Source organism: Engystomops pustulosus, chromosome 4 (genome assembly GCF_040894005.1).
Source record: "Engystomops pustulosus chromosome 4, aEngPut4.maternal, whole genome shotgun sequence".
NCBI classification, from domain to species: domain Eukaryota; kingdom Metazoa; phylum Chordata; class Amphibia; order Anura; family Leptodactylidae; genus Engystomops; species Engystomops pustulosus.
This window is the reverse complement of record NC_092414.1, coordinates 227,809,462-227,822,150: the sequence shown is the minus strand read 5'-3', so window position 1 is coordinate 227,822,150 and position 12,689 is coordinate 227,809,462. Positions and strand designations below refer to the sequence as shown.

Below are 12,689 nucleotides of genomic sequence, written 5' to 3'. Positions count from 1 at the left end.
GTGAACTCCGGGGACCTGAGCGGGGAAGCGACACATGCAGGATATCGGGAGCAGGATCTTAGTGACTCCCCGCCCAGCACATTATACACGGACAATGCACTTACATGCACCAGGAAGAAGAAGGTGAACTCCGGGGACCTGAGCGGGGAAGTGACACATGCAGGATATCGGGAGCAGGATCTTAGTGACACGCACCGCGCACAGGGAGAGGACATGTTCCAGCTTTCACCCCGTGCCTCTCTATGGATGCGCATGGCTCCTTCTCTCCAGCGTGCGTCCCACATGACCGTGGGGATACGTTTGTGTTCATGTAGCCTTAAAAGGAACAATCCATTGAAGCGCTTTGAAATCCCCACAAAACTGTTAAAAACACAATGGGTCCGATCAAGATCTGATTAAAATCACAGGCAAAAACATGACTTTGGGTCTTAAAATTACCGCTGTGAAAACCCTAACCCTAACTACACCCTCATATATATCAGTGATATGTACAGTGTTTGAGGTAACTACATCCTCATATATATCAGTGATATGTACAGTGTATGAGGTAACTACATCCTCATATATATCAGTGATATGTACAGTGTATGAGGTAACTACATCCTCATATATATCAGTGATATGTACAGTGTATGAGGTAACTACATCCCCATATATATCAGTGATATGTACAGTGTATGAGGTAACTACATCCTCATATATATCAGTGATATGTACAGTGTATGAGGTAACTACCTCCTCATATATACCAGTGATATGTACAGTGTATGAGGTAACTACATCCTCATATATATCAGTGATATGTACAGTGTTTGAGGTAACTACATCCTCATATATATCAGTGATATGTACAGTGTATGAGGTAACTACATCCTCATATATATCAGTGATATGTACAGTGTATGAGGTAACTACATCCTCATATATATCAGTGATATGTACAGTGTATGAGGTAACTACATCCTCATATATATCAGTGATATGTACAGTGTGTGAGATAAGTACACCCTCATATAAATCAGAGATAAGATGCATGTGAGGTAGATCCTGTGGATGCACCGGTGGTGACCTCACCTGACCGCGCAGCCGCTCCTGCGGCTGCGGGCGTAGCGTGCATCGGCATGGCCATTCCTGCTCCTGGTTCTCGGCGCACAGGGCCGCCTGAAGCTGGCCCGCCTCCTGTTGCCGGTCGCCGCCCCAGCGATCCGCTCCAGATCGCCGCTCTCCCCTTCTGCTGTTGCTCTGTTGTTGTACAGGAGCTGGAGCTCAGGCCTCCTTTGCTCCGCTATCGGACTCGGCGTCCGCGTCATCATCGATGGACCTAGGGGCGGGACTTCCGGTACCCGCCCCCGAAACCGGAAGTTCCATCGCTTGTTGCCTCTCCCAAGATGGCCGCCGGAGCCCCACTTCCGGTGACCCCGGCAGGGTTCCAGATACTCCTGCTGCCTGTCTGCCGGCCCTGCCCATCGGCTGGTACCGAGGGCGATATCGCTCTCACCTTCCTCTGGACCATGGGAGCCTCTTCTCCACCAAATCTCGATCCGCTGCGCTGAGTACGGCTGCTGCTCGGGTCATCAGCAGGGAAGCCGGCCGTCTCCTGGGTGCCACGATCATGCCGCCGGGGGGGGGGGGCGGCGGGGGAAGGTATTGGCTGGGCCCCCCGTGTCCCTGTCCCCTGCCGCACTGCTGAATTCCTCGGCGTCCTCCCTCCAGCCCAGGAGGCCCGTCTCGAGGAGGAGGACGGAGGGTCCCTGCTGGGGCTCCTACGGCGACGCGGGGGACGGGGAGATACCTCCGGACTCAGTCTGTTGCGGCTCCTCACCGGCCACTGGCACCGCTGGAACCGCTGGAACCCCCGCCAGGTGCTGCTCGATCCACCCTGGCCCATGCTGCTGGATCGCTGCTTGAACTCGCCTCATAATATCCTGAACATCAGCCATAGCTGCAGGTAAGAAAAAATTGTCCTTTTCTCCCCAGATTCCAGTGACAGACTGACACTACCCCGTGTCCGTATATTTACAAATATTCCCAAACCCTCCCATGTATGTGACTGCTCCAGACTTACTGTAACATCTCCCCCTCCCATCTCTGACCTTCACCTAACCCCTTAGATAGCTCCAATTTAACCCCTTGTCATGCCGCTATTGCGTTACATTGCATTCACTTCATTGCTCCTTTAGTTTTTCCCACGTTGCACTCTGAGGTAATCTGCAAGTGTGAAAGGGGCCTTATTCTGATTTCATGTCAGATCTGGAGAAAAACATCATGTGGAAGGAATCTTCTGGTTTGAAATGTATATATGATCTATCTATGTAAAGATATTAATAATTCTTTATATAGTGCACACAGAGCTGCCAAATCAGTCCCTGTCCCCATGGGGCTCACAATCTAATCACCTACCAGTAGGTATAGAGTGTGGGAGGAAACCAGAGGACCCGGAGGAAAACCATGCAAACACGAATAGAACATACAAACTCTTTGCAAATGATGACTTGGATGGAACTTAAACCCAGGACCTGAGCGCTGCAAGGCTGTAGTGCTAACCATATGCCTATATGTACCATTTATCTATCCACGTATCTAACTTCATCTATTTGTTCTATCTATTACATCTACTAAATATGTATCTGTCCACCTCGTATCTTGATATTATCTGTTTCAAATCTATAATAATTATTTTTATCCTAGTAGTAGGAGGGATGTGGGGATGATGATGACGTGACTTATTTGTCTCCCGCCAGAATGATGAGGGACCATTGTCTGCACCTGATGAGGGGAGAAGTTCTACTCTAAATCCTTCCAGATGACTTCTCTGTGCCGGACCCAATCACTGGACTCCTCCATATTCCTGTCTCCTGGTGGAACATACATGGTCCTTGAGTCGTCCAGGATATCATTAAAGTTCATGCCTTGAAATCATCCACATCATAAAAGAATCTACGTAAAAAAGAATGTTTGCTATCTTATTTTATGCGGACCTGACAAAGTGCTAGTGATAGAAAGTAACTGCTCTGGATGGAGGGGTCGGTGTGTGAGAGGAGAGTGTTACTGCTCTGGCTGGAGGGGTCGGTGTGTGAGAGCAGAGTGTTACTGCTCTGGATGGAGGGGTCGGTGTGAGAGGAGAGTGTTACTGCTCTGGATGGAGGGGTCGGTGTGTGAGAGGAGAGTGTTACTGCTCTGGATGGAGGGGTCGGTGTGTGAGAGGAGAGTGTTACTGCTCTGGCTGGAGGGGTCGGTGTGTGAGAGGAGAGTGTTACTGCTCTGGCTGGAGGGGTCGGTGTGTGAGAGGAGAGTGTTACTGCTCTGGCTGGAGGGGTTGGTGTGTGAGAGGAGAGTGTTACTGCTCTGGATGGAGGGGTCGGTGTGTGAGAGGAGAGTGTTACTGCTCTGGATGGAGGGGTCGGTGTGTGAGAGGAGAGTGTTACTGCTCTGGATGGAGGGGTCGGTGTGTGAGAGGAGAATGTTACTGCTCTGGATGGAGGGGTCGGTGTGTGAGAGGAGAGTGTTACTGCTCTGGATGGAGGGGTCGGTGTGTGAGAGGAGAATGTTACTGCTCTGGATGGAGGGGTTGGTGCGTGAGAGGAGAATGTTACTGCTCTGGATGGAGGGGTCGGTGTGAGAGGAGAATGTTACTGCTCTAGATGGAGGGGTCGGTGTGAGAGGAGAGTGTTACTGTTCTGGATGGAGGGGTCGGTGTGTGAGAGGAGAGTGTTACTGCTCTGGATGGAGGGGTTGGTGTGTGAGAGCAGAGTGTTACTGCTCTGGATGGAGGGGTCGGTTTGTGAGACGAGAATGTTACTGCTCTGGATGGAGGGGTCGGTGTGTGAGAGGAGAGTGTTACTGCTCTGGATGGAGGGGTTGGTGCGTGAGAGGAGAATGTTACTGCTCTGGATGGAGGGGTCGTGTGAGAGGAGAATGTTACTGCTCTAGATGGAGGGGTCGGTGTGTGAGAGGAGAGTGTTACTGCTCTGGATGGAGGGGTCGGTGTGTGAGAGGAGAATGTTACTGCTCTGGATGGAGGGGTCGGTGTGTGAGAGGAGAGTGTTACTGCTCTGGATGGAGGGGTCGGTGTGTGAGAAGAGAATGTTACTGCTCTGGATGGAGGGGTTGGTGCGTGAGAGGAGAATGTTACTGCTCTGGATGGAGGGGTCGGTGTGAGAGGAGAATGTTACTGCTCTAGATGGAGGGGTCGGTGTGAGAGGAGAGTGTTACTGTTCTAGATGGAGGGGTCGGTGTGTGAGAGGAGAGTGTTACTGCTCTGGATGGAGGGGTTGGTGTGTGAGAGCAGAGTGTTACTGCTCTGGATGGAGGGGTCGGTTTGTGAGACGAGAATGTTACTGCTCTGGATGGAGGGGTCGGTGTGTGAGAGGAGAGTGTTACTGCTCTGGCTGGAGGGGTCGGTGTGTGAGAGGAGAGTGTTACTGCTCTGGATGGAGGGGTCGGTGTGTGAGAGGAGAGTGTTACTGCTCTGGATGGAGGGGTCGGTGTGTGAGAGGAGAGTGTTACTGCTCTGGATGGAGGGGTCGGTGTGTGAGGAGAATGTTACTGCTCTGGATGGAGGGGTCGGTGTGTGAGAGGAGAGTGTTACTGAGCTGGAAGGAGGGGTCGGTGTGTGAGAGGAGAATGTTACTGCGCTGGAAGGAGGGGTCGGTGTGTGAGAGGAGAATGTTACTGCTCTGGATGGAGGGGTCGGTGTGTGAGAGGAGAATGTTATTGCTCAGGATGGAGGGGTCGGTGTGTGAGAGGAGAGTGTTATTGCTCAGGATGGAGGGGTCGGTGTGTGAGAGGAGAGTTTTACTGCTCAGGATGGAGGGGTCGGTGTGTGAGAGTAGAATGTTACTGCTCTGGATGGAGGGGTCGGTGTGAGAGGAGAATGTTACAGCTCTAAATGGAGGGGTCGGTGTGTGAGAGGAGAGTGTTATTGCTCATGATGGAGGGGTCGGTGTGTGAGAGGAGAGTTTTACTGCTCAGGATGGAGGGGTCGGTGTGTGAGAGGAGAGTTTTACTGCTCAGGATGGAGGGGTCGGTGTGTGAGAGGAGAATGTTACTGCTCTGGATGGAGGGGTCGGTGTGAGAGGAGAGTGTTACTGCTCTGAATGGAGGGGTCGGTGTGTGAGAGGAGAGTGTTACTGCTCTGGCTGGAGGGGTCGGTGTCTGAGAGGAGAGTGTTACTGCTCAGGATGGAGGGGGTCGGTGTGAGAGGAGAATGTTACTTTTCTGGATGGAGGGGGTCGGTGTGTGAGAGGAGAATGTTACTGCTCTGGATGGAGGGGGTCGGTGTGAGATGAGAATGTTACTTTTCTGGATGGAGGGGGTCGGTGTGTGAGAGGAGAATGTTACTGCTCTGGATGGAGGGGAAGGTGTGTGAGAGGAGAATGTTACTGCTCTGGATGGAGGGGTCGGTGTGTGAGAGGAGAGTGTTACTACTCTGGATGGAGGGGTCGGTGTGTGAGAGGAGAGTGTTACTGCTGTGGATTGAGAGGTCAGTGTGAGAGGAGAATGTTACTGCTCTGGATGGAGGGGTCGGTGTGTGAGGAGAGTGTTACTGCTCTGGATGGAGAGGTCGGTGTGAGAGGAGAGTGTTACTGCTCTGGATGGAGGGGTCGGTATGTGAGAGGAGAGTGTTACTGCTCTGGATGGAGGGGTCGGTGTGTGAGAGGAGAGTGTTACTGCTCTGGATGGAGGGGTCGGTGTGTGAGGAGAATGTTACTGCTCTGGATGGAGGGGTCGGTGTGTGAGAGGAGAGTGTTACTGAGCTGGAAGGAGGGGTCGGTGTGTGAGAGGAGAATGTTACTGCGCTGGAAGGAGGGGTCGGTGTGTGAGAGGAGAATGTTACTGCTCTGGATGGAGGGGTCGGTGTGTGAGAGGAGAATGTTATTGCTCAGGATGGAGGGGTCGGTGTGTGAGAGGAGAGTGTTATTGCTCAGGATGGAGGGGTCGGTGTGTGAGAGGAGAGTTTTACTGCTCAGGATGGAGGGGTCGGTGTGTGAGAGTAGAATGTTACTGCTCTGGATGGAGGGGTCGGTGTGAGAGGAGAATGTTACAGCTCTAAATGGAGGGGTCGGTGTGTGAGAGGAGAGTGTTATTGCTCATGATGGAGGGGTCGGTGTGTGAGAGGAGAGTTTTACTGCTCAGGATGGAGGGGTCGGTGTGTGAGAGGAGAGTTTTACTGCTCAGGATGGAGGGGTCGGTGTGTGAGAGGAGAATGTTACTGCTCTGGATGGAGGGGTCGGTGTGAGAGGAGAGTGTTACTGCTCTGAATGGAGGGGTCGGTGTGTGAGAGGAGAGTGTTACTGCTCTGGCTGGAGGGGTCGGTGTCTGAGAGGAGAGTGTTACTGCTCAGGATGGAGGGGGTCGGTGTGAGAGGAGAATGTTACTTTTCTGGATGGAGGGGGTCGGTGTGTGAGAGGAGAATGTTACTGCTCTGGATGGAGGGGGTCGGTGTGAGATGAGAATGTTACTTTTCTGGATGGAGGGGGTCGGTGTGTGAGAGGAGAATGTTACTGCTCTGGATGGAGGGGAAGGTGTGTGAGAGGAGAATGTTACTGCTCTGGATGGAGGGGTCGGTGTGTGAGAGGAGAGTGTTACTACTCTGGATGGAGGGGTCGGTGTGTGAGAGGAGAGTGTTACTGCTGTGGATTGAGAGGTCAGTGTGAGAGGAGAATGTTACTGCTCTGGATGGAGGGGTCGGTGTGTGAGGAGAGTGTTACTGCTCTGGATGGAGAGGTCGGTGTGAGAGGAGAGTGTTACTGCTCTGGATGGAGGGGTCGGTATGTGAGAGGAGAGTGTTACTGCTCTGGATGGAGGGGTCGGTGTGTGAGAGGAGAGTGTTACTGCTCTGAATGGAGGGGTCGGTGTGTGAGAGGAGAGTGTTACTGCTCTGGCTGGAGGGGTTGGTGTGTGAGAGGAGATTGTTACTGCTCTGGCTGGAGGGGTCGGTGTGTGAGAAGAGAGTGTTACTGCTCTGGATGGAGGGGTCGGTGTGTGAGAGGAGAGTGTTACTGCTCTGGATGGAGGGGTCGGTGTGTGAGAGGAGAGTGTTACTGCTCTGGATGGAGGGGTCGGTGTGTGAGGAGAATGTTACTGCTCTGGATGGAGGGGTCGGTGTGTAAGAGGAGAATGTTACTGCTCTGGCTGGAGGGGTCGGTGTGAGAGGAGAGTGTTACTGTTCTAGATGGAGGGGGTCGGTGTGAGAGGAGAATATTACTTTTCTGGATGGAGGGGTCGGTTTGTGAGAGGAGAGTGTTACTGCTCTGAATGGTGGGGTCGGTGTGTGAGAGGAGAGTGTTACTGCTCTGAATGGAGGGGTCGGTGTGTGAGAGGAGAATGTTACTGCTCTGGATGGAGGGGTCGGTGTGTGAGAGGAGAGTGTTACTACTCTGGATGGAGGGGTCGATGTGTGAGAGGAGAGTGTTACTGCTGTGGATTGAGAGGTCAGTGTGAGAGGAGAATGTTACTGCTCTGGATGGAGGGGTCGGTGTGTGAGGAGAGTGTTACTGCTCTGGATGGAGAGGTCAGTGTGAGAGGAGAGTGTTACTGCTCTGGATGGAGTGGTCGGTATGTGAGAGGAGAGTGTTACTGCTCTGGATGGAGGGGTCGGTGTGTGAGAGTAGATTGTTACTGCTCTGGATGGAAGGGTCGGTATGTGAGAGGAGAATGTTACTGCTCTGGATGGAGGGGTCGGTGTGTGAGAGGAGAATGTTACTGCTCTGGATGGAAGGGTCGGTATGTGAGAGGAGAGTGTTACTGCTCTGGATGGAGGGGTCGGTGTGTGAGAGTAGATTGTTACTGCTCTGGATGGAAGGGTCGGTATGTGAGAGGAGAATGTTACTGCTCTGGATGGAGGGGTCGGTGTGTGAGAAGAGAGTGTTACTGCTCTGGATGGAGGGGTCGGTGTGTGAGAGGAGAATGTTACTGCTCTGGAAGGAGGGGTCGGTGTGTGAGGAGAGTGTTACTGCTTTGGAAGGAGGGGTCGGTGTGTGAGAGGAGAATGTTACTGCTCTGGATGGAGGGGTCGGTGTGAGAGGAGAGTGTTACTGCTCTGGATGGAGGGGTCGGTGTGTGAGAGGAGAGTGTTACTGCTCTGGATGGAGGGGTCGGTGTGTGAGAGGAGAGTGTTACTTCTTTGAAAGGAGGGGTCGGTGTGTGAGAGGAGAATGTTACTGCTCTGGCTGGAGGGGTCGGTGTGTGAGAGGAGAGTGTTAATGCTCTGGATGGAGGGGTCGGTGTTTGAGAGGAGAGTGTTACTGCTGTTTACGGAAGGGTTGGTGTGTGAAAGGTGAATAGACTTCTATGGGAGAGTGTAATGGACATGCTCTGTGACCTGTACATGGAAGGGAGCTATGATATCACCTATAGACTTCTATGGGAGAGTGTAATGGACATGCTCTGTGACCTGTACATGGAAGGGAGCTATGATATCACCTATAGACTTCTATAAGAGTGTAATGGACATGCTCTACGACCTTTACATGGAGGGGAGCTGTAATATCACCTATAGACTTCTATAGGAGAGTGTTATGGACATGCTCCACGACCTGTATATGGAGGGGAGCTGTGACATCACCTATAGACTTCTAAAAGAGAGTGTAATGGACATGCTCTGTGACCTGTACATGGAGGGGAGCTGTGATATCACCTATAGACTTCTATAGGAGAGTGTAATGGACATGCTCTGTGACCTGTACGGAGGGGAGCTGTGATATCACCTATGGACTTCTATAGGAAAGTGTAATGGACATGCTCTATGACCTGTACATGGAAGGGAGCTGTGATATCACCTATAGACTTCTATAAGAGAGTGTAATGGACATGCTCTGTGACCTGTATATGGAGGGGAGCTGTAATATCACCTATAAACTTCTATATGAGAGTGCAATGAACATGCTCTGTGACCTGTACATGGAGTGGAGCTGTGATATCACCTATAGACTTCTATGGGAGAGTGTAATGGACATGCTCTGTGACCTGTACATGGCGGGGAGCTGTGATATCACCTATAGACTTCTATAGGAGAGTGTAATGGACATGCTCTGTGACCTGTACATAGAGGCGAGCTGTGATATCACCTATAGACTTCTAAAAGAGAGTGTAATGGACATGCTCTGTGACCTGTACATGGAGGGGAGCTGTGAAATCACCTATAGACTTCTATAGGAGAGTGTAATGCACATGCTCTGTGACCTGTACGGAGGGGAGCTGTGATATCACCTATAGACTTCTATAGGAAAGTGTAATGGACATGCTCTATGACCTGTACATGGAAGGGAGCTGTGATATCACCTATAGACTTCTATAAGAGAGTGTAATGGACATGCTCTGTGACCTGTATATGGAGGGGAGCTGTAATATCACCTATAAACTTCTATATGAGAGTGTAATGAACATGCTCTGTGACCTGTACATGGAGGCGAGGTGTGATATCACCTATAGACTTCTATGGGAGAGTGTAGTGGACATGCTCTGTGACCTGTACATGGAGGCGAGCTGTGATATCACCTATAGACTTCTATGGGAGAGTGTAATGGACATGCTCTGTGACGTGTACATGGCGGGGAGCTTTGATATCACCTACAGACTTCTATAAGAGAGTGTAATGGACATGCTCTGTGACCTGTACATGGCGGGGAGCTGTGATATCACCTATAGACTTCTATGGGAGAGTGTAATGGACATGCTCTGTGACCTGTACATGGAGGCGAGCTGTGATATCACCTACAGACTACTATAAGAGAGTGTAATGGACATGCTCTGTGACCTGTACATGGCGGGGAGCTGTGATATCACCTATAGACTTCTATAGGAGAGTGTAATGGACATGCTCTGTGACCTGTACATTGAGGGGAGCTGTGATATCACCTATAGACCTCTATAAGAGAGTGTAATGGACATGCTCTGTGACCTGTACATGGAGGGGAGCTGTGATATCACCTATAGACTTCTATAAGAGAGTGTAATGGACATGCTCTGTGACCTGTACATGGCGGGGAGCTGTGATATCACCTATAGACTTCTATAGGAGAGTGTAATGGACATGCTCTGTGACCTGTACATAGAGGCGAGCTGTGATATCACCTATAGACTTCTAAAAGAGAGTGTAAAGAACATGCTCTGTGACCTGTACATGGAGGCGAGGTGTGATATCACCTATAGACTTCTATGGGAGAGTGTAATGGATATGCTCTGTGACCTGTACATGGAGGCGAGCTGTGATATCACCTAAAGAATTCTATGGGAGAGTGTAATGGACATGCTCTGTGACCTGTACTTGGCTGGGAGCTGTGATATTACCTTTAGACTTCTATAGGAGGGTGTAATGGACATGCTCTGTGACCTGTACATGGAGGGGAGCTGTGATATCACCTATAGACCTCTATAAGAGAGTAACAGACATGCTCTGTGACCTGTACATGGCGGGGAGCTGTGATATCACCTATAGACTTCTATGGGAGAGTGTAATGGACATGCTCTGTGACCTGTACATGGAGGGGAGCTGTGATATCACCTATAGAATTCTAAAAGAGAGTGTAATGGACATGCTCTGTGACCTGTACATGGAGGGGAGCTGTGATATCACCTATAGACTTCTATAGGAGAGTGTAATGGACATGCTCTGTGACCTGTACGGAGGGGAGCTGTGATATCACCTATAGACTTCTATGGGAGAGTGTAATGGACATGCTCTGTGACCTGTACATGGAGGCGAGCTGTGATATCACCTATAGACTTCTATGGGAGAGTGTAATGGACATGCTCTGTGACCTGTACATGGCGGGGAGCTTTGATATCACCTACAGACTTCTATAAGAGAGTGTAATGGACATGCTCTGTGACCTGTACATGGCGGGGAGCTGTGATATCACCTATAGACTTCTATGGGAGAGTGTAATGGACATGCTCTGTGACCTGTACATGGAGGCGAGCTGTGATATCACCTACAGACTACTATAAGAGAGTGTAATGGACATGCTCTGTGACCTGTACAAGGCGGGGAGCTGTGATATCACCTATAGACTTCTATAGGAGAGTGTAATGGACATGCTCTGTGACCTGTACATTGAGGGGAGCTGTGATATCACCTATAGACCTCTATAAGAGAGTGTAATGGACATGCTCTGTGACCTGTACATGGAGGGGAGCTGTGATATCACCTATAGACTTCTATAAGAGAGTGTAATGGACATGCTCTGTGACCTGTACATGGAGGGGAGCTGTGATATCACCTACAGACTTCTATAAGAGAGTGTAATGGACATGCTCTGTGACCTGTACATGGCGGGGAGCTGTGATATCACCTATAGACTTCTATGGGAGAGTGTAATGGACATGCTCTGTGACCTGTACATGGAGGCGAGCTGTGATATCACCTACAGACTGGAGGGGTCGGTGTGTGAGAGGAGAGTGTTACTGCTCTGGATGGAGGGGTCGGTGTGTGAGAGGAGAGTGTTACTGCTCTGGATGGAGGGGTCGGTGTGTGAGGAGAATGTTACTGCTCTGGATGTAGGGGTCGGTGTGTGGGAGGAGAGTGTTACTGAGCTGGAAGAAGGGGTCGGTGTGTGAGAGGAGAATGTTACTGCTCTGGATGGAGGGGTCGGTGTGTGAGAGGAGAATGTTACTAGTCTGGATGGAGGGGTCGGTGTGTGAAAGGAGAGTGTTATTGCTCAGGATGGAGGGGTCGGTGTGTGAGAGGAGAGTTTTACTGCTCAGGATGGAGGGGTCGGTGTGTGAGAGTAGAATGTTACTGCTCTGGATGGAGGGGTCGGTGTGAGAGGAGAGTGTTACTGCTCTGAATGGAGGGGTCGGTGTGTGAGAGGAGAGTGTTACTGCTCTGGCTGGAGGGGTCGGTGTCTGAGAGGAGAATGTTACTGCTCAGGATGGAGGGGGTCGGTGTGAGAGGAGAATGTTACTTTTCTGGATGGAGGGGGTCGGTGTGTGAGAGGAGAATGTTACTTTTCAGGATGGAGGGGGTCGGTGTGTGAGAGGAGAATGTTACTGCTCTGGATGGAGGGGACGGTGTGTGAGAGGAGAGTGTTACTGCTCTGGATGGAGGGGTCGGTGTGTGAGGGGAGAATGTTACTGCTCTGGAAGGAGGGGTCGGTGTGTGAGGAGAGTGTTACTGCTTTGGAAGGAGGGGTCGGTGTGTGAGAGGAGAATGTTACTGCTCTGGCTGGAGGGGTCGGTGTGTGAGAGGAGAGTGTTACTGCTCTGGATGGAGGGGTCGGTGTTTGAGAGGAGAGTGTTACTGAGCTGGAAGGAGAGGTCGTGTGTGAGAGGAGAATGTTACTGCTCTTTACGGAAGGGTTGGTGTGTGAAAGGTGAAGAGACTTCTATGGGAGAGTGTAATGGACATGCTCTGTGACCTGTACATGGAAGGGAGCTATGATATCACCTATAGACTTCTATAAGAGAGTGTAGTGGACATGTTCTGTGACCTGTACATGGAGGGGAGCTGTGATATCACCTATAGACTTCTATAAGAGAGTGTAATGGACATGCTCTGTGACCTGTGTATGGAGGGGAGCTGTAATATCACCTATAAACTTCTATACGAGAGTGTAATGAACATGCTCTGTGACCTGTACATGATGTAGGGACTCCCGATGTGCTCCATACCTATGACACACACCCCATGCAACCCTGTGTACCTTTACCTTATCAAGAAATATCCGGAAAACACCTTTAAAAGTTGG

At 50.8% G+C, this 12,689-nt stretch overlaps 1 protein-coding gene across 1 annotated transcript in view; it reads left to right on the top strand.

Annotated features, from left to right (window-relative positions):
• LOC140125833 (uncharacterized) overlaps window positions 1-2,928 on the top strand; it is an 87,082-nt gene extending 84,154 nt beyond the window's left edge. The window contains exon 8 of the mRNA XM_072144708.1: window positions 2,742-2,928. Coding sequence (XP_072000809.1) covers window positions 2,742-2,746 — 5 coding nt within the window. The 3' untranslated portion in view covers window positions 2,747-2,928. The remainder of the gene's footprint in view (window positions 1-2,741) is intronic.
• The last annotated feature ends 9,761 nt before the right edge of the window (window positions 2,929-12,689 follow it).